Source organism: Odocoileus virginianus, chromosome 31 (assembly GCF_023699985.2).
Source record: "Odocoileus virginianus isolate 20LAN1187 ecotype Illinois chromosome 31, Ovbor_1.2, whole genome shotgun sequence".
NCBI lineage: Eukaryota > Metazoa > Chordata > Mammalia > Artiodactyla > Cervidae > Odocoileus > Odocoileus virginianus.
This window is the reverse complement of record NC_069704.1, coordinates 27,847,032-27,874,996: the sequence shown is the minus strand read 5'-3', so window position 1 is coordinate 27,874,996 and position 27,965 is coordinate 27,847,032. Positions and strand designations below refer to the sequence as shown.

The 27,965-nt window shown below is 39.9% G+C and overlaps 1 protein-coding gene across 1 annotated transcript; it reads right to left on the bottom strand.

Moving 5' to 3' along the window:
* Positions 1-508: 508 nt before the first annotated feature.
* Positions 509-24,072, bottom strand: ZNF367 (zinc finger protein 367). The gene is made up of 5 exons (XM_020888978.2): positions 23,183-24,072; positions 9,268-9,418; positions 6,735-6,854; positions 5,582-5,720; positions 509-3,012 (listed from the first exon to the last, which is right to left on the bottom strand). Exons 1-5 carry the CDS (start codon positions 23,600-23,602, stop codon positions 2,790-2,792), a joined length of 1,053 nt encoding a protein of 350 aa, XP_020744637.2. The 5' UTR covers positions 23,603-24,072; the 3' UTR covers positions 509-2,789.
* Positions 24,073-27,965: the final 3,893 nt, after the last annotated feature.

The window sequence follows — 27,965 nt, the reverse complement described above, 5'->3', positions numbered from 1 at the left end:
AATTGAAAAATTAAAGCAATTTGCTTGACTCAGAAAAGTAAACTAGACTTTGGATTCTCCAGGGTTGACCTCAGATTCAACACATCCTGGATATAAGTGAAATAAAACTCCAGTTCCTGATTACCCTAATATAAAGCCTGGGATAGAGCTGGCAGTAGTTTGATGCTTTTTTACATCAGTATTTTTATACTGTAATAATGAAAACAGATGAGGAAGTTAAATGAATATCCATAGTCTAAAAGGCCAAAACTTTAAAGAAAAAGGAATTCACACAATGGTTTCAGCTATGCTAAAAAGATGCCTGAGACTGGAATGAAATATAAAATGCACCAAAATAATAATGATATGTATAAGGAGAATAATAATAATGAGAATGTATGGCTACATGATATTTCTTTCCATCTTTAAATTTTTATATTTTGGTTATCATATTTTTACTTTTATTTTTTTTGTTATCGTATTTTTAAAAAGAAAACAAATTATACAGGGTTTAAGAATGAGCATGTACTTTAAACTGTAAATTAAAGTTTTTATTCAAAGCAACTTTTTAAAATTAGAGCTGTTTATTCTTATGCTGTTAACTCTGCCAAACTACAACTTAGCCATATGAAGCATAAAACACTTCAAAAATTTGAATGTAAACCACATTTTTAACACACCTCAAATTTTAGATGCCAATGTATTTTGTCCAAATATATAGCTTATATCAAGAAAAGAACATTTTAAATATTTCTATAGTAAATAATTGTAATAATTTCTTAAAACTTCCAATTATACAAATAGAAAATGTTTGTGAATATAACTATTATAGTTGACAAAAGCTGACAGGAGAAACAAAAACTCTTTACTTTTGAAGACCTTAAATTTTATTATGTGTGAATTTGTATTTCTTAAATTCCTACTGCATTTCCTTCTTTAGGTAAGTTCATTAAATTTCCCAAGACTGATGAAGCTTTTTAGAGTTCATTTAAGTCATCTTTGAGAGGAAAAATTCTAGAGAAAAATGTTGAAACCTAAACCAAGAAAATTCAGATGCTATAGTCTCTCTTACTGTGCTCATAAGTGCTCCAAGTTAAAATTCTATATACCAGATTACAAAAAAAATTTCTTAGACCATTACAAATATAAATTCTCTTATTAAAAAAAATCCCTCAAGATTTGTAATTTACTGTACAGAGGAATTACATTTTTAAAGTATGTCCTCATCATACACATTATTTGTTACTATTATCTTTCATACTTTTGCCTCATTTCAAGACATTTACATACATCCCCTTCCCCATGGCTACATATTTTAAACTATCTGTGTACTGCAACATGTTGGGATTTTGAGATACAGAAGCCTACATTTTAGATGTTTAAACTACATCTGTAGGCTACTAATTCAATACAAAAAAAAAGAAAGAAAGGCACTGACGAGCCCTTATTTCCCTTATTGTGACATTTACTCCAATTAAGCAATCTATAAAATTACCATGCTATGCATGTTATTTAGTTTCTGCTTAAAACAAGCTAAAATGATGGAAGTTTATGCCTACATAAAGGAGGTGAACTACTCAGCTCTTCATTTTTCTATTCATGCTTCAGTACATAAAGTGGTGTTTAAAAACTTCATCTATTTTGGAAAAAATTATTTAAAACCACCACACAAGTTAACACACTTGCAGTTAAAACTATTCCGGAAGCCTACTTATTTGAGTAGCTAATATTTTCTGCAGTGTTTAACTGATAGCTAAATTTAGTGAACACAAAATAGCTTGGCATGTTATTCTGAAGTAAAGCAAGAAGGTGGCTTTATGCACTGAAAATATAAATAGGAGGCTTCCATTTGCTAATAATTCTAAACAAGCAGTACATTTAAATTTAGTGTTTGCTAACAAAAGATCTAAAACGGTTCACTACAAAACAACCCTGTAGATGTCCCTTTTATTAATAAAAATCCAAGTGCCAAATCTCATTACAGGGCCCATAATATATTTTTAAAATACCGATTACCAAGTTACCTAGACTTTGCAAGATTAATCATTCAATTTCAGCAAATGAGAAACATGAAATGTGCAAAAGTTCCCAAGTTAACAAGCTAGGGGTGACAAGTGCTTTCAAATCTAAACATCATAGTGAGTTGTAAAACCTCAGAAAGATAGAATAAGACTGATTTCACTCCAGTTTTGAAAATTCTTAACTACTGTTCATCTTACCAAGATTTTCAAATATCTGTTTTCTTACAAAGTCCCAAAGTTAGAAAGTCTTCTGGAAGTCAGTTTTCCATCGCTAGTCTTATTAGGCACACTGTTTTGCAATTTTAAAATATATACCTTACTCACAACTTATGCTTTCTGCTTGCTTCAGTGTTTACAGTATTGTTAAACATACTAATATACATTGTTAAAAATGATCTTATAAATAATCTATTTAAACCTTCTTTGGCTACATGTACCATGCTTTTTTTTCCCCATACAAGTGTCTTATTCAGAAAGTGCTTTCTGTGAGAACTGCTTCCAATGAATGCATTAAACTTGCAAAATCTAGCCTCCCACAATACGTAGTTTTCTACCCTGTACTAGAAGTCCCATATTTACAAAATATTTTAAACTTTACAACAAATCTATGACCATATAAAAAAAGTGCAATTCTCTCTCACCCCATATTCTGGGGCAACGACATTCTTCATACATTTCTACAGAATAGCAGCCTATGATAAGCAAATAAGGTGCTTAGCTTATGCCCAAGGATCTACTTTTTAAGTACGCTGGGCAGTACTTTTGTACAGTGGAAGAGTCAGTGTCCGGCTACTGGCGGAGCGGGGCTCCCGTCAGGTTGGCGAGCTCGATGAGGGCGAGGGCTCCGTGCAGGCGCTCCCGCTGCTCCTGGAGCCGCCGCTGCGCACCGCTCTTCTCATCGTCCTCCTCGTCAGACTGGAGGTACTCCAGCGGGTCCTGCTGCTCCTGGTCAGCCTTCTGAACCAGCTTGCCTTTCAAGGTGGGAGTGCGCTGCTCCCGTGTTTCCCAGTACCTGTATGAAATGCATCGCATTACTTACACGTATAGTAACATTCTCCAATGTTCACTTTTCTAAAAAAAAAAAAAAAGGGGGAGTGGGGGGTCTTTACTACAGTTATTATTTTGTGTGTTTCAGTTTATAAAGTTACAAAGTGAATACGTTACATGTTTCCATGCTGCTGCTGCTGCTAAGTCGCTTCAGTCGTGTCGGACTCTGTGCGACCCCACAGACGGCAGCCCACCAGGCTCCTCTGTCCCTGGGATTCTTCAGGCAAGAACACTGGTGGGTTGCCATTTCCTTCTCCACATGTCTCCATAACATGTGGAAAAACTCAAGTTCAGGAAGCTGAAGGACTTGCTTAGAATGCCACAATCAACAAACAGCAGCTCAGACTCAGCTCTGGAGTCATGTGTTTTCATCATTAAACTGATTTCAAGATCACATGTGAAATGGACTAGAGTAAAATATAGAAATAGAATAATCATTAGAAGCCTATTTATCTTATCCACAGAGGGATGACGGCTTCTGATAGAGCTAATTATGAGAAAGTTTAAACCCACCAAAAAATAGCACAAATGGATTATTAAGGGTAACACATAGAGCTTATTCAAGAATTTAAGAGCACCATCATTATTCTATTGCATGGTCAACTGATAATGCACAAGAGAAAATGCAAATGTTCCACCTTTCCTGAAAACCAAAGAAAGGCATATTGAAATGACAGTACCATTACCTACAAAAATGTCCATTCATGTTCATAGCAGCTTTATTTGTAATAGCCAAAACCAACATAAAGGCCTATCAAGAGGTGAATGAATAAGTAATTAGAGTTACGGCCATACAACAGATTACTGGACAGCTATAAAAAGGAATGAACTGATACACTCAACAACACCATGACTCTCAAAATAATTATGATGGTTGAAAGAAGCCAACCAAGTACATAATGGGCAATTCCATTTGTATAAAACTCTAGAAAATGAGAACTGTACAGAGAGAAAGCAGATAAATGTTTTTGGGGGCTGGCAGTGGCAGGGAGATGCAGGCTTACATGAGGAGACTTGTGGAAGTGATGGGTATGCTCACTATCTTGATTTTGGTGATGGTTTCACAGGTATCTACATACGTCAAAATGCATCAAATTATGTACTTTAAATGTGTACAATTTATTGTATGACAATTATGCCTCAATAAAGCTGTTTCTAAAATTACATACAAAAAAAAAATTACAACTACCAGATTTCAGGAAACCTGGACTACTCAAACTAGAAAACTTGTGGAAATACTCAGAAATATAAAAAGAGAAATGCAAACAGTTCAGTATGACTTCAAGGACAACTAGAAAAGGAAAACAGCAAAATACAAGTGAGCAAGGTTAGCAAGGACTAGGTAAGGGCTTTGAATGCTATAGTAAAGGGTTTAGACTTCATACTGAGAACCATATTAGCATTTTAGAAACACTCCTCTGGCAGCAGCATGAAATATCGATTGAGAAGACTTAAGTGGCTGAATCTGAGAATTGTTAAGGAAGTAGAATCCATAGGTTGATCACTGAGTAGATGGGAGAAAAATAAGATAAAGATGACTAGTTAGTTTCTGGCTTGGGCAAAATTAGACTCAGTGGGGCAGTGGAAGCCAGCAAGGAGGAAGAGGGAGGAAGAAAACGGTGCAATACCTGAGACAGACCCAACCCTGCCGTTGTGGAGCTCATGATCCGGCAGGGAAGACAGTCATCGGACAGAGAAAGGTGTGATGGAGGTTTTGAGATAGAAAATACAACGTGTTATAAAATCATCTGTTAAGTGGATTTAACCTTATTTGTTTTGGGGGTTACTGCGTAGGTTAGGGAAGAACTTCCTGAAGTGATGTTTAATCTGAGTAAGAAATGAAGAATAAGCAGAGTGAAGAGAGAAGTGAGCACAAAGGGCTAGAAACTACGGTAACAGTGCTGTAGAGAGACAAGGAACCCAGGTGGCTGGAGATAGTTGTGTTGCTAGAGGGAGGCAGAACCACAGAACATGGTTAGGGATTCTAGAGCTTATCCTCAGCGCAGAGGAGGCTAGTGAAGCTAGGGAATGGCACAATCAGCTGCTGCTGGTGTGTGACGACTCCTTAAATCAAAACATCCTTACAGGAATGTTTTTATACTGGCCACTTTGTTGACATTAAAAAAATTAAACTGGATGCTTTTGGAAATTTTACTTTAGAAGAACCTCTAGTCTCTGTCTCTCTAATAATCAACACATTGCTAAATTCAATATAAAGAAAATGAAGATGGATTGTACTAATGACAAATGAAATACAATACATAAAAAACATTCTTTTCAAATGGGGTAAACCGTTGCTTTTAAATAAATTGTGGTCTGAGCACTCAGATTAATATCATACAATAGTCTTCCATCACACACAGATCCAAATAAAACTCCTAACAATTCTGTGTTTTAAAGAAATAAAGTGCCATTTCAAGTTATTTTTAAAAAACGTGTATAAAAGCAACTTAAACTGACAGAACTGTGTAAGTCCCCAGCTTCAACCCGCACACTGGGCAGTATTCTGCTCTAGACTCCAGGGAGAGCCTTACTTTGCCAACCACTCAGCAGCAGCCTGGTTGTCCACAGCCTGGGGCTTACTGAGAGCATCTGTGGGCTCCTCTCGCTTCAGCCTGGCGTAAGGGTGCTTCGGACAGTGGCGGTTTGCATGGGTGAATCTGCTTAGGCAGCCTTCAAAACACAGAAGGAAACACTTCATCAGAATCTGGATATCTAGCAGACATGGAAAACGTTCAGTTTCACTGGTATCCGAAAAAAAATAAGATGATGAGATTTATCATTCTATAACTTGAGAAAAAAAAAAAAATAACCTTAAACTGGTATTATCAATGCCACTGAGAGGAAGGTGAAGATGGTTCTTTCACCTCCTGGTCATTGCAATGTAAATGCATCAAACCCCAATGGAAAGTAATTTATTAGCACAAGTCATAAAAATATTCAAAATCTCTGACCCAGGAATTTCGTTCTTGGCATTTGTCATAAAAAAAATCCCAAAAGGTAAATAAAGCTTTGAATAGGAAAACAGGCCTCTCATGTTTGTTGATAACAAGCAAATTTTAAAAACAAATTAAATATTCAATATCTAACATTGAGGCAATCGTTAAGTATATGTGCTACATTTGTAACAACTGATATTAATCAAGGAAACCACGGAGCAACAGAACAAAACTGTACTGAATTTCAAATATAACTGTGTAAAAATGTACATAAGAAAAACAGATTAAGAAACTGGTAAAACAATAAATAAACACTTAAGAAAAGTGTTAAGAAATTACCAACAGTAGCAATGTTGAGCTGGTAAAATCTACCCCACCCCTGCCCCTCCTGAAAATTTAGACAATAATGTGCTTCTTTCAGTTTAACAGTGAAAAAGTTTAACACCAAAGTAAAAGCCTACGCTAAAGGTTATATTTACTTGAATAGAGTTTTCTACTGCCTACAATTGGTTATACATTTTAAATTGCCCTTTATAAAGATTTTCACCTAAAAAGAATACTTTACTTAAAAATCAATCATTTCCCAGCAACTGAGCATGGATTACATATTAGCAAGGACATAAGTTTAACTTGAGAGGTTTGATAAAATCTCTATCAAAAACTTTACTTCCTAAAAATTCAAGCAAAAGATATTTTAACCTTTAACTCACAACTGGTTATTCCATAAACTTAACTTCTAACACCATACCGTTTTCTGAACAAACAAAAGGTTTTTCTCCGGTGTGAAGACGCTGATGGGTTTTGAGCTGTCCACTTTGAACAAAGGCTTTTCCACAGTCTGGGTAGTCACACAGATAAGGTCTCTCACCTAAGTAAACAGATGTCATTATATTTATGAGACAATAAGGTGGGGAGGGGGAAGGGGCAGGGAGAGAGAATCAACCTTTACATAAGTCATGAATGCAAACAACAATAAAACATGCCATAGCCTCTACAGAGCTGCAAATGGAAGTGCTAAGGGCACATTTCGATAATATGAAGCAGCGAATCACTTGGAAGCACAATGTTTTCTTTAGCCCTTGAGCTTTTCGGTACCCCAGTTCACAATCTTTGCAGTTATCATCTTCAGCTTATGCCATATTCCGCAAACCGCCCCCCCCCCCCCCCCCCCCGCAGTCTGAATCACTGGCTCTTGCTGATTATTTAAAATGTCTCCACCGTCACCCTCCTCTGGTCAGACTGGCAGCAGCCCCTCCACCTAGAAGAAACCCTGGCAGGTCTCTAGTCTCTGACTCCGTATAGCACTTTTGGAGTAGATGGCAGAAAATACTTGCTTTTTCCATCCAACTACCCTCTAAAACCATCCCAAACCCTACTCTTCTCCTTGAACAAGTAAAAACGATCTGCTGACTTTTAAATGGCCCTCTAATACCTGCACTATAGCTACTGGGTTCAGGAGCAGGGTTTATCTTGACTTCCTCCTGGAGGTTCACTCCAGCCACAAGGCAATTCCCTATCTTCTTGGAATCCCTATCTTTCCTGCCCATTCAGATCTTCCCAATCCTGTAGGCTCCCAGTGAAACTTCTTCTACCCCCACTGCCCCCACCTCCGAATAATTAAGTGACATATCCCTCCACTAACTTAGTATCCTAGATTGTTTATGCATCATGAACTCTCCTTATACAAAGATGAACAGCACCTTGCACTCCATTTCAAATTTCTGTACACAGCATAGTGTTAGGCTAAAGAAAGTGCTCAAAAAGGTTGTTGTTCAATCATAATTAAACTTATTTCCTGAATAAACATTCTTTGGTCAACAATTATACATTGGTTCTTCCAATATGACTCAAAGAACAGTAATGAATCTTCCCTAAATTTTTTATTTAGAAATATACTAAATGAATGTTAACAGTTGGACAGAAGTTAATAAACACAGACCAGAGTAAGAGAAAAGTTTTTCTACCCTCTAAAAGCATATACTATTAGAACTTAACTATAGCATGGGGATCTTGGGCTCAGGTCCCCGGGACACAGTGTAATAGGTGTAGAAGTATTGTGTGACACATAATGAATCAGTGGTAGATCAGTACTGGACTCAAGCACCTTTTTATTATGCCACGTGATCTTCAATCTTGGCAACTGATTCCACATTGGCAACATGTACTCTACAGCTATGAACCACTTATTTGGGGTTATTTCAGGCTGCTGGTGGGCTATATATACAGTCCATGGGGTGGCAGAGTCGGACACAGCTGAGCGACTTCACTTTCACTTTTCAGGTTGCTGCTGCTGCTAAGTTGCTTCAGTCGTGTCCGACTCTGTGCGACGCCATAGATGGCGGCCCACCAGGCTCCGCCTCCCTGGGATTCTCCAGGCAAGAATACTGGAGTGGGTTGCCATTTCCTTCTCCAATACATGCATGCGACCCCACGGACGGCAGCCCACCAGGCTCCTCCATCCCTGGGATTCTCCAGGCAAAAATACTGGAGTGGGTTGCCATTTCCTTTTCCATATTTCAGGCTAAGTTGATTGAAAAAAATTCTCAGAATCAGATATGCATAAAATAATAGTTTTACTGAGTGGTACCTGAATTCAAAACATCTTGGCCACCTTAGTTTATAATGATTCAAAATTAAAACTTTACCCGTTTTCAGGGATTTAGCTAAGAACACCTATATTCGAGCATGTCATTGAACTATATCTTTTCAAAAACTAAAAGAAAAAAGAAACAGGTGATAACCATACACATAGCGGAACAAACAGGGGACTACAGGTGAAAAACACAAATTCTAGATCAGTACTGACCAAGAGAAACAGAATGAGAAAGAACCGCTTCTAATGACCACATTCACAAAGTAATACAAAACAAGTAAAATTAACTATATACTTTATTTAACTCAATACATCTAAAACAGAGGACTCTAGACATTCTATTAAAAATCTGACTATTAGTGATTTAGGATTTGACTTACAAATCAGTTTTAACAGTCAAACAGACAACTTAAAAGGCATATCAAGTAAAATTTGGATAGACAGGATAGAACCAAATTTAGTAATAATATTCCTGTGACAGCTACACTAATTACCATGATAACTTTAGAAATCACATGGTATCAATGTTCAGAAAACTATCCCTCCCCACCAAAAGAGAAGCTGACTACACAGTGCCCGCTTTTAAAATTTTACAATAAGGAAATGTGAGGCAACTAAAAAATTAATTTATAGGCCTAAACATCAAATCAGCTTTCAGTTAAGTATCTCTAAAATTTGCTCAACTTACCTGTATGAGTCCTTTTGTGAGCCTGGAGTGATTTCTCCCGTGGAAACACCCTATTACAGATGTTACAACGGATTCTGCTGGACGAATGCTCTCCTTCATTTATTAAATCCCGTACAGTATCTGCTCTAGGTCTACCACGTCGGATTCCATCCTGTTAACAATTTGTAAAACATTAATATAATTTCTTTGACTCCACTCATTAAAAAATAGTATCATAACTCAGGCATATTTTTGTTTATCATGCTTCAATTCAGTTCAGTACAGTCGCTCAGTCGTGTCCGACTCTTTACGACCCCATGAACCCCAGCATGCCAGGCCGCCCTGTCCATCACCAATTCCCGGAGTCCAGCCAAACCCATGTCCATTGTGTTGTGATGCCATCCAACCATGTCATCCTCTGTCGTCCCATTTGCCTCCTGCCCTCAGTCCTTCCCAGCATCAGGGTCTTTTCAAATGAGTCACTTCTTTGCATGAGGTGGCCAAAGTATTGGAGTTTCAGTTTCAACATCAGTCCCTCCAATGAACACCCAGGACTGATCTCCTTTAGGATGGACTGGTTGGATCTCCTTGCAGTCCAAGGGACTCTCAAGAGTCTTTTCCAACACCACAGTTCAAAAGAATCAATTCTTTGGCGCTTAGCTTTCTTTATAATCCAACTCTCATATCCATACATGACTACTGGAAAAACGATAGCTTTGACTAGACAGACCTTTGTTGACAAAGTAATGTCTCTGCTTTTCAATACACTGTCTAGGTTGATCATAACTTTCCTTCCAAGGAGTAAGCGTCTTTTCATTTCATGGCTGCAATCACCATCTGCAGTGATTTTGAAGCCCAGAAAAATAAAGTCAGCCACTGTTTCCACTGTTTCCCCATCTATTTGCCATGAAGTGATGGGACCAGATGCCATGATTTTAGTTTTCTGAATGTTGAGCTTTAAGCCAACTTTTTCACTCTCCTCTTTCACTGTCATCAAGAGGTTCTTTAGTTCTTCTTCACTTTCTGCCATAAGGGTGATGTCATCGGCATATCTGAGGTTATTGATATTTCTCCCAGCAATCTCTATTCCAGCTTGTGCTTCTTCCAGCCCAGCATTTCTCATGATGTACTCTGCATATTAGTTAAATAAGCATGGTGACAACATATAGCCTTGACAGACTCCTTTTCCTATTTGGAACCAGTCTGTTATTCCATGTCCAGTTCTAACTGTTGCTTCCTGACCTGCATACAGATTTTTCAGGAGGCAGGTCAGGTGGTCTGGTACTCCCATCTCTTTCAGAATTTTCCACAGTTTATTGTGATCCACACAGTCAAAGGCTTTGGCATAGTCAGTAAAGCAGAAACAGATGTTTTTCTGGAACTCTCTTGCTTTTTCGATGATCCAGTGGATGTTGGCAATTTGATCTCTGGTTCCTCTGCCTTTTCTAAACCAGCTTGAACATCTGGAAGTTCTCGGTTCACATACTGTTGAGGCCTGGCTTGGAGAATTTTGAGCATTACTTTACTAGCATGTGAGATGAGTGCAATTGTGCGGTAATTTGAGCACTCTTTGGCACTGCCTTTCTTTGGGATTGGAATGAAAAGCACTTTGCAGACACTGCCTTTTTTAAAATTGAAGGATTTGCGGCAACTCTGTATAGTCAGATGGTAGTTAGCACTTTTTATAAATAAAGGGTTTTTTAAATTATTTATTTATTTTTTTTGGCTGCTCTGGGTCTTCATTACTTTCTGTACTTGAGGCAAACAGGGGTTACTGTCTAGTTGCAGTGTGTGGGCTTCTCATTGTGGTAGCTTCTCTTTTCGCAGTTCCTGGGCTCTAAAGCACAGGCTCAAGTAGTTGTGGCACACAGGCTTAGTTGCCCCATGGCATGTGGTATCCTCCTGGACCACGAATCAAACCCATGTCCCCTGAATTGGCAGGTGGATTCTTAACCACTGGACCACCAGGGAAGCCCCATAAAGTGTTTTTTGGACAGCAAGGAAATCAAACCAGTCAATTCTAAAGGAAATCAACCCTGAATATTCAATGGAAGGACTGATACTAGAGCTGAAGCTCCAGTACTTTGGCCCCTTGCTGCAAAGAGCAGACTCCTTGGAAAAGACCCTGATGCTGGGAAAGACTGAAGGCAGGAGAAGGTGGGGAACAAAGGATGAGATGTTGGATTGCCATTGTTTTCATTGACTCAATGGACATGAGTCTGAGCAAACTCTGGGGGATACTGAAGGACAGGGAAGCCTGGTGTGCTGCAGTCCATGTGGTTGCAAAGAGTCAGACAGGACTTAGCGACTGAACAACAAGCATTTTTTTTAGACATAATGCTATTGCACACTAAAGAGACTATAGTATAAACATAACTTTTTATTCACTAATAAACCAAAAAAGTTGTGTGACTTGCTTTATTGCAGTATTGGCTTTACTGCAGGAGTCTGGGACTAAACCCACAGTATCTCAAAGGTGTACCTGTGAATAACCATTGAATCCCTTTCTTCAGTGACATCAGGGAAATGGCAGAGTAGGTAGTTTCAAGGTCCCACCCCCCTACCCCCACAAATCACTGAAAAATCAAGCAAAAACTGTCAAAATCAGCTTTGTCACAACTCCAGAAAACAATCAGAAATTTACAGCAACTCAGCCAACAGTAACTCAAGAAACTGGCAACGTAAAAGTGTGGACAGTTGTATAGCACATTTGACAACTCCGTGCCCCACCCTCTCCTCACAGTGGTCTTTGAAGACAGTTGTCTTCATTCTCAGTGTAGGATCCCAGTCTCTGGTTCAAGAGAGAACAGAGAAGACTTCATATTCTGAAAGAATTGTGTTTGTCTGTTTTCCCCAGCCTGGGGGCTACCTGAAGCTCTGACTAACTTAGAACTCTCTCTGGGCAGAAAAGTGGCTACATGGAGGGCATCTCTCAAAAACCTTGTAAGGCCAATAACAACTTACTGCCACCTGGGGAAAAAGATTTCAACTAAGGCACACAGACATACCAAAAGCCTAGGAGGAAAAGCTGGGGAGAGAATTTCTTTGGGAAATTAGGGCATTGAAAAGTGCCCACATATCCTAAAGGAAGGAATTTAGGAAGTCACATACTTGCCCAGCACAGGAATCATACTCAGAAAAGATCTGAAAAGAATCAAAGCTTTCACCTCTGACTGATTTTTAGGCTCAGCACAAGCAAGAAATGAAGGCTAAAACAGAACTGTAAACAGTCTGGCTAAGTATATAAGGAGAGCTATAGCACAGAACCATTCTGCAAAGTTAGAAGGGTTTTACTTTTTAACTCTTTGTTTTTATTTCTCACCCCCCCACCCCTGCCCCATTTGGTTCCAAGCACTCAAGAAAATCTCAAAATATGAGCTGATCTCAAGCTAAGGAAACAGACTTCAGAGAACAAATGAAACAAAGAGTTTACAAAAATAGTTTAGAAAAGTCACCAAACAACTACAAACCACAGTACACAACTAAAACAAACTCTGAGGAGAGAGAATTTGATTTCCAGAGCTACTACTTCATAACATTCAAAACACCCAGTTTTCAACAATATATTACAAAGCATGCAAAGAAACAAAAGTATGACCCATGCATAAGAGTTAATTTTTCCTACAAGGAAAACCTCGTAGGACCTCGTAGCTTACTAGACAAAGAAGTTAAATAAACTGTCTTAAATATGTTGAAAGAGATAATAGAAACCATGGACAAAGAACAAAAGAAAACCAGGAGAACTCTTTTTCAACAGAGAATGTCAATAAAGAAACAAATTATGTTTAAAATATAGAAATTCTAGAACTAAAAAACACAATAACCAAAATGAAGGAAAAAAAAAAAAAATTCACTCCAGAGTCTTAATGGCAGATTTGAACTGGCAGGAGGAAAGAACCGGCAAATTTAAAAATAGGCCAACTATTTTTAATCCAGTCTGAGGAACAGACAAAGAAGGAACAGGACTAAGGCCCCAGTAGGACATCAAATGTCTTATGGGCCCATTTGGGCTGCTAGCACAAAATACTACACACTGGGTAACTTATAAACAACAGAAATTTATTTCTCACAGTTCTGGTGGTTGTAAAGTCCAAGATTAAGGTGCAGGCATGGTCAGGTGAGGGACTCCTCCCTGGTTCACAGCCAGTGACTTCTTGCTGTGTCCTCACATGGCAGAAGTGGGCAAGAGAGCTTTCCAGGACTCCTTTCATAACAGCTTTAATTCCGTTTATGAGGGCTCCACCCCCATGACCTAACCACCTGCCAAAGGCCCCATCTCCTAACACCATCATTTTAGGGGTCAGGATCTCAACACACAAATTTAGGGGGATACCTCAGAATTAAGCTTATCAACACACACACCATCAGAGATCCAGAGGCAAGAGAAAACAGGACAGAAAGAATATTTAAAGAAATAATGGCTACAAACTTCCCAAAGTTAATAAGACACAAGTCTAAACCCCCAATAAGGTCAATCAGCTTCTGTAATAAACACAAACAGAGATGCACAGGGAGACATAATCAATCAAAAGACAAAGACTCTGGAAGCAGTTTTTGTCAGTTTTTATCATGCCTACAAATTCTAAATAGGATTAACAGCTGATTTCTCAGGAGAAACTGTACAAATCAGTGGAATGATATGTTTAAAGTGCTGGAAGGGAAAAAAATCAAACAATAATCTTATATTCAATAAAACTATTGTTCAAAAATGAAGACATTAAGCATTCTAAGATAAACGCTGAGAGTTCATTGCTAGTAGATCTGCCCTACAATAAATCTAAAGGGAGTTAGTTCTTCAGGCAAAAATGAAAGGACACTGGACAATAACTCAAAGTCATACAAAGAAATAAACAACACCAGGTAACTACGTAAGCTAGAAGTATTGTACTTTGGGCTTATAATGTCTCTCTTCTGTCCTATATAAAAGGCAAATGCCAAGTGTATTAAAAAAATAATAAATCTTTGTTAGTGGGAACACAATATAAGATGCAATTGTGACAACAATAACAAAAATCGAGAGAAACAGAAATATATGGGAGCAGAACTTTTGTATACTATTGGCACTAAAGTGATATTAATTCAAAATAGATTTTTTTCACATTTTTAAGAAGTTAAGCAAAATTCCCAGGGTAATCACTAAAAAGAAGAAAGGAAGGAAAAGAATACCAGAAAAGGAAACAAGAAAGAAAAGAAAACGATAAACTACCAAAAACTCAAACACAAAAGGAGGCAGCAATGGAGGAATTCATAAACACAATAGGTATAAGACATATAGAAAACAAAAGGGGAGTAGTTCTTCCTTATAAGTAATCACTTTAAATGTAAATACATTAAATTCTACAAGTAAAAAGCACAGATTGGCAGAACGGATTTTTTTTTTTTAATGAACCAACTATATGCTATTGACAAGAAACTCACCTTAGAGCCAAAAACATAAAAAGGTTAAAAGTGAAAGGATGAAAAAGAGGACAATTATAAACACATGCATACCTAACAACAGAGCTCCAAAGATGTATGAAGCAAAAACTGGCAGAACTGAAAATAGAATGAGATAGTTCAAAAATAGCTGGAGATTTTCACTTTCAATTAATGGAGAGGACAACGAGACAGGTCAACAAAGATATAGAAGACTTGAACAACACTATAAACCAACCACACCTAACAGACATATGCAGAACATTTCACACAGAAACAGAAAAATACCCGTTTTTCTCAGGTGCACATGGAGCATTTCCCAAGACTGACCATATGTTGGGCCCAAAGCAAGTATCAACAAATTTTAAAAGACTGAAATCATCAAAAGCATCTTCTCTGACACACATGGAATGAAATTATAAACCGGTAACAGAAAGAAAACTGGACAACACACAAATATGTGGTAATTAAACACTCTTAAATAGCCAATGGGTCAAAGAAGAGATCACATACACAAGTTCAATGCAATCCGTATTAAAATCCCAAAGGTCTTTGCAGAAATGGAAAAAGCAATCCCCTACTCATGGAACTGCAAGAGGCTCCTAGTAGGCGAAACAATATTTTAGAAGAACAAAGCAGGAGGACTCACACTTACAAAACCTATTGCAAAGCAATGGAAATTAAGACAGTGTGGTACTGGTGTAAGTCTAGACATAGGCCAATGAAATGAAATTGAGAGTCAAGAAATAAACCCTTATTCTATAGCCAACTGATTTTCAACAAGGGTGCCAAGAACACTCAATGGGGAAAGAACAGCTCTTCAACAAACAGTTCTTAGATAACTGGATTTCCTCCTGCAAAAGAATGAAGCTGTACCTCACACAATATATTAAAAATTAACTCAAAACACATCACACCAAAATGTGACAGCTGAAACTTTAAAACTCTTAAAAAGGGGGGGGAGGGTGGAATAAATATTCATGACCTCAGATTTGGCAGTGGATTCTTAGATGGGGCACCAATAGCATAAGCAACAAAAGAATACACAAACTGGACTTAAAAACATTTGCACGTCAAAAGACATTATCAAGAAAGTGAAAGGACAACCTAGAGAATGGGATATAATCAAGAAAGTGAAAGGACAACCTAGAGAATGGGATATAATAAGTTGCAAATCATTTATCTGATAGGTTTCAGTATCTAGAACAGATAAAGAACTTTTGCAACACAACAGAAAGAAAACTCAAATAAAAAACGGGCAAAGGACTTGAATAGACATTTCTCCAAAGCAGTTATATTGATACATATGGCCAGCAAGGTCATGGAAATGCAAATCAGAACCACAGTTGAGGTTAATTATACCTCAGTAAAGCCTGAAGAGAAAAAAATTAATTAGAAAAATCATAGTGAAATACTATTTCACACCAACTCGATTATACTAAAAACAAACAAACCAACCAACCAACCAGGAACATAAGTAGGAAATAAGGTGATTTTTGGCATGAATGTGGAGAAACTGGAAATTTCTGCTGGTGGGAATGTAAAGTGGTTCAGCCATTGTGGAAGAGATTGACAGTGTGATACAATATCATATATATATGTACATATACACATACAATGGAATGTTATTCAGTCATAGAAACAGTCATACATGCTACAAGGTGGATGACCCTCAGAAAACAGTATACTAAATAAAAGAAGTCAGACACAGAGGCCACATATTGTATGATCCGTGTTATAAGATGTCCAGACAGAAAACAGTTGGTGTTTTCCAGAGACTGCCTATAAAGGGGAAAAAGGAGTGGCTAAATAATTGATAAGCAACTTTGGGGGTGATGAAAATGTTTTGAAGCTTGATATAGGTGGTAGTTTCACAACCTTGTGAATTATTAAATGTCAGTGGATTACAATTTAAGATGGTCAATTTTATGCTATGTAAATGTCTGCTCAATTAAAAAAAAAAAACACTAAAGAGCTCAGAACATACTATGGCCTTTAGTTAATAATGTATCAACTTGGTTCATTAATTACAATGAATGTGGGACTTCCCTAGGGGTCCAGTGACTGAGATTCTGCACTCCCAATGCAGGGGGCCCAGATTTGATCCTTAGTCGGGGAATTAGATGCCACATGCCACAAATGAGACCTGGTGTAGCAAAATAAATAAAATGTATTAAGCACAACATGTATCAAAATGATGTAAGATATTGGCAATAGAGGAGACTGGGTACATGCTTGATGGGAACTCCCTGTACTGTCTTAACATTTCTAGGTATCTAAAACTAATCTACAATAAGCATTTACTTGAAGAAGGAAAAAGAAAAAAAAGCTTTCTTCCCAGGTAAGTTACATTTTTACACATACAAGTTATATATAAAAAATAACACCTACATCCAAACTGAAGATGTTTTTATTGCTTTCCATATAAAAACCTAAAGTCTTCCCAAAGCTTAAAAACATCACCTGAAACCTTGATAATAAGCAAGATTCCCTTCAGTCAATGTTCACCTTTAAAGAAAAGCATAATCTCAATATGGATGAGTATCTTATAAGATAAACCATGTCTAAATATTCATAGATAATAAAACCTATTTTTCCAACAGCTTAGAGATGGAAGCAACCTAAATGTCCACTGACAGATGAATGGACAAAGGAAATGTGACATTTTCTTATTATTCAGCCTTAAAAAAGGCAATTCTGTCATATGCTACAACATGGATAAACATTAAGGACATTATTCCAAGTGAAATAAGTCACAAAAAGATAAATACTACATGATTCCACTTATATGAAGTATCTAAAGAGTTTCAAAAGCCTTAAAACAGAAGCAGAATGGTGGTTGTCAGGATCCAGAGATGGAGAAAACGGGAGCTAGATGGGCATAGTTTCAGTTTCGCAAGATAAAAAAGTTCTGGAGTTCTATTATGACAATGTTCATATAGTTAATATTTTTAAATGGTTAAGTTGGTAAATTTTTTGTTTTTTTGCCACAAAAGTGAAAAAAGAATGTAAGAAAGCACTGTGGCAAATTACTAACATTGTTAAAATATTCAACGCCCCTCCCTCCTGTCAGCCCCATGGAGGCCAACTTGGCCATATGGCTTTGCTTTGACCGATACAACATGAATGGAAATTACATGTGTGACCTCTGAGCAAAAGGTTTACAAGCCATCACAAGATTCTACCATCTCTCTTTCTGCTCCAACTTAACACTCACATGTCCCAGCTAGGTCCCAGAATGAACAGGATAAAGAGCACCCTCACAGGATGTATGCATACATACAAGCTTTGCGTAGATTGAGATTGAGATTTTGAGGTTGTATTCTGCAGCATGGTTTAGCCTAAGCTAACTGATTCAGGAACATTGTTAATATATATTTGTTGATGGGATAAAGATCTCATCCATTCTCCACAATAACCGTATAACTTGTTGCTGATTATGGTATCATGGGGCTTCCCTGGTAGCTCAGCTGGTAAAGAATCTGCCTTCAATGTGGGAGACCTGGGTTCAATCCCTGGGTTGGGAAGATCCCTTGGAGAAGGGAATGGCTACCCACTCCATGATTCTGGCCTGGAGAAGTCCATGGACTCTAGTCCACGGGGTCTCAAAGAGTCGGACCTTCACTTCACTTCACTTCATGGTATCATGAATAATTGTTTTAAATGCAAAATAAACACACCATCTATGATCCATAAAAATCACAGGTGATTGGTTCTGTTAAGAAAGAAATGAAACATGAAATAAGGTTAATTAAAAACTTTAGTGATTCAGCTCTGCCACAGCAAAAAGGATCATTTCCCGACTATTTTTTAAATACATAAAACATACTATTCACTGTATTACAATTTGAAATAACTGATTTAGTATCAAATAACTAAACTATTTAATATCAAAATTTTAAGATTACCCATTATTATTTTCTGTTTCTGGTTAAAAAAAAAGTAACAAGCATGTTTTACAGTGGGGGAACATTTTTTGTTTAAGTTAACTATTTGGTTGCTTCCCAGTAACTCTAAGATCTCGTCTCAGCTACAAACCACATGTTCATTTTCCAAATAGAAATAGGGCTGAAAAATGCATCATAATCCAACATCTCAGTGACATGCAGGTAAAGCTTCACTAAGTGTGTTTTTTTAGCTAAGAAAATTAAGCAAGGCAAATAATCATCTAATACCCTAAATAAATGAAAAAAGAGCATCTTTTAACCATATATACAAAAATGTCACTCTAAGAAAACACTTCATGTCAGCCTTAGCAATTTAAAACAAAAGCATGTTTCCATGTACATTTTGACAATAACCAAGTGTTAACTCATCAATGACTAAGTATACTTGTAGTTTAAGAGACAAATCTTGTCAAGACTGCTTGATAATCTGAAAAAATAATAATAAATAAAGAATTAGAAACTCTAACATATCTTATTGCTATTATGTGGCCACTGCTGCAAAATAAGCTATTAGAAAGAAGTAAAATAAATATATTGTCAAAAATGTTTGCATATCTCAGCAATTTTAATTTTTAAAACAATCCCAATACCACCAGAAGGTAGTGATTTAAAAATACTTTCTAAAATACTTTACGATAAATATTTTATTCTCAAACATCAATAACTTTAAAAAGTTATTTAATAAAGTTTGAGTTATTTCTCAAGACACTTAGAATAACGTACACATTAACCTAAGCTTTAGAAAGTTATATTCAAACTTGATGTTTGCCTAATTACTAAAAAAACTAAAAGTTCTTGACACATTTTTTACAAAGCAAAATTCAAATAAAGTATACAAACAATCTGGAAGGAAAAGAAAAATAGTTTTCAGTGGAAGAGGTGTATACCTTATTTTTATGAGAAAATGTAAATAGATCTTATTTCCCTTTTCCAATTCAGATTTGATCCAAATTTCCTGTGGCTCACATATCTGCTTCCTAACACTGTCCCTTACTTTGACTTATCTTGACAACTTTACAAGTCTTAATTTGTATCTATCTATTGCATGTACTCTCATAAAGCACCTCAATTGAGATCATTTTGAATAGTGTATTTTATGAGTCTACTTGCATCTTCTTTTTTGGGAGGGGTGCACTGGATGTTTGTTGCTGCATGCAGGCTTCTCTAGTTGCAATAAGAAGGGGCTACTCTCTAGTCAAGGTGCGTGGGCTTCTTATCACACCGGTTTCTCTTGTTGCAGAGCACGGGCTCTTCTAGAGCATGCAGGCTTCAGTGGTTGTGGTGCCCAGGCTAAGTTGCCCTGCTGCATGTGGAATCTTCCTGGACTAGGGACTGAACCCATGTTTCCTGCATTGGCAGGGGGGTTCTTAACCACTGGACCACCAAAAAAGTCCATTTTTCCTTTTCCTTTTTTGGCCAAGCCACCCAGCATACAGGATCTTAGTTCCCCCACCAGGAGTTGATCAGGGATCAAACCCATGCCCCCTACAGTGGAAGCACAGTCCTAACCACTGGACTACCAGGAAATTTCCTACTTGAATCTTAATATTAAAGGAAAAAAACCAAAAAACCCTAAAGTCAACTCACAGAAGCAGTATCATGTAGGGATTAAGAGTAAGAGCTCTAAAAGGTTCCAATCAGTGCTGCTACTTATCATATGATGAACTTAATTTTGAGGACTTCTCTAATTCTTCCTTTTTCATCAGATAAACAAGGTAAATTGATTAAAAAACTCAAAACAATCAACACAAAGTCTGGTGGTTTGCTCTGCAAGGCAATGAATAATAAATGGTGGCTACTGTGTTGATGAAACATGTTAATATGATGTTATGTTTAAATATGGTGGTGATCAAAACTACAGGCTACTACAAGGCTAAGTACAGTCTAGATGTTTAAAATGATCTGTGATAGAAAGGTGAAACAGGATAGGCAGCTGGCAGGTCTTGAAGGGTAAATCTGAGGATGTGCAGAGAAGTCAAACTACACAGGTTCCACAGTGGAAAAATAACTTCATGAATGCAATCTGAGTAAAGGGCACAAGTATGGAGGCTTGGAATATCCTTAGGCAGAGGAAAATTAGACCTGCCCCCTTCCCTGCCAGAATTCTACAACCTGGGGAGAGACCACGTTAATATATAACTGTATCCCAATAGTGCTAAACAATCTTGTGATGAGGGGCCAAAATAAGCTGGCAGAAGATGGATATTTTCCCCACAGGCAGGGGAGACAATGTTGGGCAGCAACAAAAAAGCAAGGACTGAGATGCTGAAGCCTCCCTTCTGAGCAGTGGTAACAAATAGTGAATGAACACAAATGCTCTCAAACCCACAGCCGTTATTGCCTCTTACCCAAATACTGAGAGAAGGGTGTGTGGGGGGGTGTGGGGAGATAGAGGGAAGCATGCCATTGGCACCAACTATATCTCGGACTTCCATCTTCCCAGGTGAGCAGATTCAGCCACTATGATTCACTCATGCATGTGGAAACAAAAGAACTACAAGTACTTTAGAAAAGCAAAACAGAAGAATTAGACTAAAACTAAAGAATGTACTGATCATAAATCAAACTAGGTAACTTCCCTAAAAGAAAGTATATTCCAGACCTTCCCCCATCAGGATGGAGACGCTAAATGAATGAATTTTTTGGAACTGTATTTGGATTCTTCATTGATAAAAGGATCAACTTGGCCAACAATTTATGAAACAGTTATAGTATGCACAACTGTGAGGAGGGAAAAAAGTAACATGTATAAAAGCTTTTTACGTGTTTTTCATTAACTTGTACTATATTTTACCTCTGATAAATAGACAAAGTAAAAATAAAACTCAAACTCATGCATTATTAAGAACTTTTAAAAAAAGATTTATGTGACAATAAGACTGTTTGGGGCCAAAAAACCAAACCAAACAAACAAAAAACCCCATACCTACAGAATTTCATTTATCTATGATAACATTAACCTCTTTGGATAATCCAAAATTAGATTCAGTTATAATCAGGAATAAAATAATAGATGCAAGATCTTCTACAAGTAAATTATGCATTTATGTGTTTATGTTGCTCAACTATATAACCTACTATATATTTTTTTCAAGTACTAAACATGTAAATATGTTAATATGGAAAAATACCTAGAATATCCAGCCATCTTATTAAGGGCTATTTAGAGACAGCACACTGTGATTGCTCACTTCACAAATTCAGCACTAATATAAATATTTCTACTACTTCTTTCAAATTTTTACTTAAGTGTAGCTTTAAGAGTTGAAGTGTGTCAAGGCATATAGCTGTATAATTACGGTACTTTAATAACAATGCAATTAGTAACAGTGTACCAATTTCCTCAGGGCTCAACAAGGAGTTTCAATATCTTCGCTACTGTGTGTAAATGATGACCAACTTGTTTCAATTGATACAATATTTGCGAATATAAATGTACTTATCCACAAGGTGATTTATCTTTAACAAACTGCCTATCTTATATAGCCACTTAACTAACAGAACTTGAATGCTAAACTTATATCAGCACTACTCATTACACAAATACTTTTCTGTTATTGTTTAGTATCTAACTCGTGTCCGACTCTACTGTGACCCCATGGACTGAACCCTCCAGGCTCCGCTGTTCATGGGATTTCCCAGGCAACAATACTGGAGTGGATTGCCATTTCCTTCTCCAGGGTATCTTCCTCATCAGGGATGGAACCCGCGTCTCCTGCGTTAGCAGGCGGATTCTTCACCACTGAGCCACCATGGAAGCCCCGCTTTAGAACTTGGAGCCACAAAAACGCGTCTATCCTATCAGCATTTCTGCTACCTAGTTGTGTACGTTGGGGAGCTCCCTTCATCAATACCTCTAAGTATCAATTGCCTGATCCGTAAATTGTAGGTTTGAATCCTTCCCGGCTCTAAAACAGACTGAGTCTCCAAGCAATTCGAAGCCGCTGACAACAGCGTCCGATTCCACTCTGTTCTCAGAATCTAGCAAAGTTGTACGCTTACTTAGTACAACTGGGAGCCCAGTTGTACACGCTGGGTAAGATTCCCCTAAGTCCCTTCTTGTTCTTCGGCCGTCTCTGCAAGGCATCTTTAGCAGGGTCGTGGTGTCTGCAGTGATGAAGCAGAAACGGTGCAACCCCTCCCTTCCTGCACCCAGAGGAACAGTTGAAGGCCTGCGGCCCCTTCCCGCCCTCTCCCGCCAGAGGACTCAGCGGCAGGCAGAACGGCTGACAAAGCCGGCTGACCATTCCGGTCCGTGACCCCCAGGCAGCGCTCCCGCCCACTGCACCTGCTGGCCAGTGGCGTCTGTTCCGCTGGGCCTCCCCAATCCCCTGCCGAAGTCACATGACTGAAGTCCAGTCCCGCCCCCGAGTGGGGGGGGGGGCAGATTTTTGGCGCGCGGCAGTGACGTCAGCGTCCTGTCACCCGCCACCGCCCGCCCCCGCCGCAGCCAAAGCGACCTCGCGTTTTTAACTCGGCCCCGCCCCGCCCGCCGAGTCCGCGGGCGCTGCCGGCCGGGCAGCGCCGTTAACGGGCCTCGACTGCCCCGCGCCCCGCCCGCCCGCGCCACTTACCTTGAGGTGGCCGCTGTCCGGGCTGCTCGCCTCCTCCTCGTCTTCACCTCCCGAGGCGGCGGCGGCCGAGACGGTGGGCGGCGGCGCGCCCCGTCCGCGAAGCCCCAGGTGCTCGGCGGCGGCGGCGGCGGCGGCAGGCAAGGCAGCCGAGGCTGCGCCCCCGGAGGCTCCGGGGCTGAGCGTCACGTTGTGCGCGTTCTCGCCCCAGCGCCACGGGTACACCATGAAGTCGCTGAAGCCAGGGCTGGTGGGGATGAGCGGAGGCGGCGGCTCTGGCTCCCCTCCGCCGCCGCATGTGGGCTTGATCGGGGTCGTCCTGATGACCGACACCAGCACCCGCTTCGGGGAGTCCTGGCAGAAGATGACGGGCGGCGGCTGAGGGGCGTTGTCCGCCATCTGCGCCTCCACACCCCGGATCATTGCCTGGCCCGGATCCGCAGCTCCGGCGGCCGTGGGCCGCAGTCCCCGAGCCCGGGTCTGGTCCTTGCTCCGCTCGCCGGCGCTGCTCCGAGTTGCTGGCTCTCAGTCTTGCCGGCTCTCAGTCCCGCCGGCTCATGGCAAGCGAACGTTTCCTGGAACCCTTCTGCGCTGCGGCTAGCGAAGGAACAGAACGGCTCGGCCGGACCAGACGGTCAGGGCTGGACCCCCAAGCCTTGGGTCAAACCCGCTCTCCGCTGTTTGTACTCTCCAACGCAGGCTGCAGCTGCGGGAAGCAGCGGGCGGCTTGCCTTTGCGATGACAGGGAAGCTAGACGCGCGGCGCCGAGCCCCCGAAAATAACAACCTGCCGCCGGGGTCCCTGCTCCTGTTTTTCCCGCGTTACATTTCGCGCCTGGGCGGAACCAATCACCGCAAGGCCCCTGCCCGCTGGCCGCAGCGGCGAGTGACAGGACGCGCGAGCCAATGGCCGGGCCTGGACTCCTTTCTAGCCAGACCGGGGCGGAGCCGGACCTGCGCGCGGGTCCTTTCTGCCATGCTATTGGCCGCCGCTCTTGTATTTTTTTTCTTCCAAAGGAGCCAACAGCGTTCGAAACTCCAGGGGAGCGCGCGACGTCGGCACTCGCCCAGACACACCCTCCGGGAGCCCCGCCCCTGTTGTCCCTCTGCGCGGGTATTCGAGGTCGGCGACCAGTGGGGGTGACGGGCAGGGGCAAGCGACAAGAGGGTTGCTGATTGGAGAGGTATCGGTGAGGGGGCGGGCTAGGGGCGGTCGTTGGCCGGCGGGGACTAGCGTCTGCCCACCCCACCCGCCTGTGGCTGTTGGGCTGTAGTTCCCGCGCGGCTGCGAATTTAAAGGGCTGGGGCCCGCGCCGCCCTCCGGGTTCTCAGCTCCCGCCACCCGCTCCGGAGGGACCGAGGCCTTTCTACTGTAGTTTCTAGTAGACACCAAGAAGTATGTAGTTCCTTAATGCTTCGCGTCTGCCCAGCTGTTGGACTCCCTGTGAGTGGACCCACTCGCCCCAAGACTGAGGTGGGCATCAGTCCTAGCCTTCGCCTCCTCGGGCGTCGGTTTCCCATCTGTGCTAAGTAGGATAGTTAAGGAAGTCATCTCTGAGTTCCCTGTGTGCTGCCCGCGCCTCGGAGAGACACGAACGCAGGCGAGTGTCCACTCTCACTCTCGGGACGGATGCCCCAGAGACGCCAGAGGACTCCCCGCCCTCCTGCCGCGGATCCAAACCCAGTCTGGGGCCGCCCCTTCACCCCCCGTCTGGAAGGGTGTGGAGCTATGGATGCCCGGGAGGGTTCTGGTCATTGCAGACCCCACCCGGCACCCGAGGGATCCTGATTGACAGGAGTCAAAAGTCTGACAGTCAAACCCCCTCCACCCCCACCCCTGTCAGGGCCACTTTGGGGTTCGGAAAGAGATGGGGCAAAGTGGAATGTCCAGCCTCGTATTCACTAGAATGGGAAAGAAATGACAGTCTTGTTTCGTTCTTTGCTGTATTGCCAGGGCCAAGCCTGACTTGTTTTAGACTTTCAATAAATATTTGTTGAATAAATGAATGAATATCCAGTAGTTAACAGTTAGTAGAATAGGCCTGCATAATAGATAGCTGAGTATTCTCTCCCTCTCTGCCCCCACCCCTAATATACACACAGACATCTGTGCCATAAGTGTTTAAAAACAAGTACAACTTATATAAACAACTTCTAAGATACATTTTAAGTGATTTTCTTAAAAATATGGAAGTGTGATTTTTTTTCACGTTATTTTAAAAGGTGAGGGGAAATATATACACTTTAGCTTTTAAATATACAAAGTACCTCTAGCAAGGTACACAAGAAACATACATAAATAGACCCCAAGGAGGGAAATTGTGTAACTGGGAAACAGAAATGGAAAGATTTCAGAAGATACAACATATAATTTTGTATCTTCTGAAATTTGAAGGAAGTGAAAATATCTTTTTAGTAAAAAAAATAGCATGTATGTACCATTTCCTGGAGGCTTACTGTATTAATAGCGTATATCTACTGATAAGGTGGATGAATGCTTCTCTCAGTTCTACTGCTCTCAACAATTCCGTGAGGTAGGTATTACTATTCCCACTTTATAGATAATGAAATTTGAGGCTCATCCAAATTCACCTAACTTGGTAAAAGTCCCTTGTAAGGATGGCTCTGAAAACCACCTATGGTTTATACTCCCTTAGTGTCTGCTGAACAAAAGGAAGTGGCTGAAAACCATGGGTCTCGTATTTCTGAGATTGCCCCCACCCCACCCCCACATTTCCTTTTTTAAAAGTTTTATTTTTTAGCTATGCTGCGTCTTTGTTGCTGCATGTAGGCTTTCACTAGTTGAAGTGAGTGGGCTCTAGAGCACAGACTCAGCAGTTGGCGCAGGGGCTTAGTTGCCCCAAGGCATATGGGATCTTCCTGGGTCAGGGATCCAACCAGTATCCCCTGCATTGGTAGGCAGATTCCTAACCACTGGACCACCAGGGAAGCCCCCCTGCCACACACACACACATTTATGAGACCTGTTTCTCAAGTCTAAAACCTTTAGGTTTTCTTTAGAGATTAAAACCAACTTGATATTTTAATAAATAGGTGATGTGGAAAGATGAAAGTTTATCTCTCATTTTACTTGATAAACACTCATTTTGTTTTTGCAATTTTATGCCAAATGACTGTACCGGATGCTTCTGAATCCATTGTAAAGTAAATATAATTCATCTATTTTATACTTGAAAAACAGTGAAAAGTAAAAAGTGATATATCTAACTTGGACTCTCAAATTACCGGTTGAGCAAGATCCAGCAGATTAAGCAGCAGCCAATAGTTACTGTTTAACAAGGCCCAGAGTGTGAGATGAGTCATTCAGAACCAAGACACTAACTTTCTGCTTCTAAAAAGTTTTCTTCATCAACAGTAACCTGGCAACTGCACTTGCTCTCTGCCACAAGAGAATGAAAGGCATGCCAGGAATTTGTGAACTGGGCAGAGGGTGATTCCAGGAGCAGAGTTGAGGTCATGCAAGATCTGCTTGTTTGGCTCCATTTCCCTGCAACTAGGAAGCTGTCTGAAGTGTGGGGATCATATTTCTGATGTCTTTGTTCTGCCCTAGTCAAAGTCTAAATACGAAAATTTAGAATACTGAGACTCAGAGTACTAAAATTCATCTAAGGATACTTGCTATATTATTACAGTAGTCTTTCCAATTGTTAAAAATGTAGACCTCTTCTGGTAAAGCTATATACCTCAAACACTTTTTAAAATGTGTTTAAAGGTTTCAAGATAAAATCTGAGTAAAACAAAGCAAGGATTTTTTTTTTTTTCACTTTGAAAACCATATTAACGAGAGCATTTGGAGCTGCTTCACTGCTGCAGTATCTTCCTATGTGAGAGGCTGAACATAACATAGATCCTGTTAAGTGATTTGTCTTCACAGCTAAAAGTGCATATAAAACAGCTTTGCAAACAAATGTAGATGAAATGAGATAAAAATGCCTGATCACTTGTTTTGACATTAACAGGAAAATATTTTACTGTAAAAATTCTCCAAAATAATTTTCTCAGTGTTCTATTTGGCAACAAACTCAAATTTGAGTTCCAAAAAGTCCTCTTAAAATGAATGAAACCTCGGAGGAAATGGTTCCCCACAATATATCAGTGGCGTTTTTAAGCTCTAACAACAGGAGATTATCTACATAGACCATATCTACATATCTTTCTTCAAAACAGCTTTCCCCAAAATATTTTCCGAAAGCAATGTACATGAGAGTTTCATCAAGTTAAGAGAAAAAGGAAACATTTTTAACATCTATTTACCTATTTACTGTCACAAATGCCCAGATATCTCATTGTGATGTTATTGCTAATTTTCTTAGAAATCGCTCTTTTGGTTTTAAATAGGCAATCTAACTTTGGTTGCAAGTAAGAGTAACTTCAGACCAGGTTAGAAAACAAAGAATTATTAAAAGGAAACAGGGGTGCCAAATGGAGTCCAAAGTCAGGATTGGGACCTGAAACATCATCCGAACCTGCTGGGGATACATGGTTTCCAGGCTCAGTTCCTGGCTCTATGGGTGTGCTTCATTCTTTCCTCTCTGTAGACAAACTTCTTGGTCTTCCACATGTGTTGCTAAATATACAAAACCATACACCAGCCTCTTGAGTTGTTTATGCTGTGTTCAAGTCATGAGAAGAAACATTGGCATTTACAAATCTCAACTTCAGATTATTAAGAGGTAGAATGATTGTCCAGTTTGAGTCAGGTCGTTCAATCACCAGGCACAATCCAGTAGTAAAGATGTGGTTCGTGCATGCTTTCCAAGTTGCTT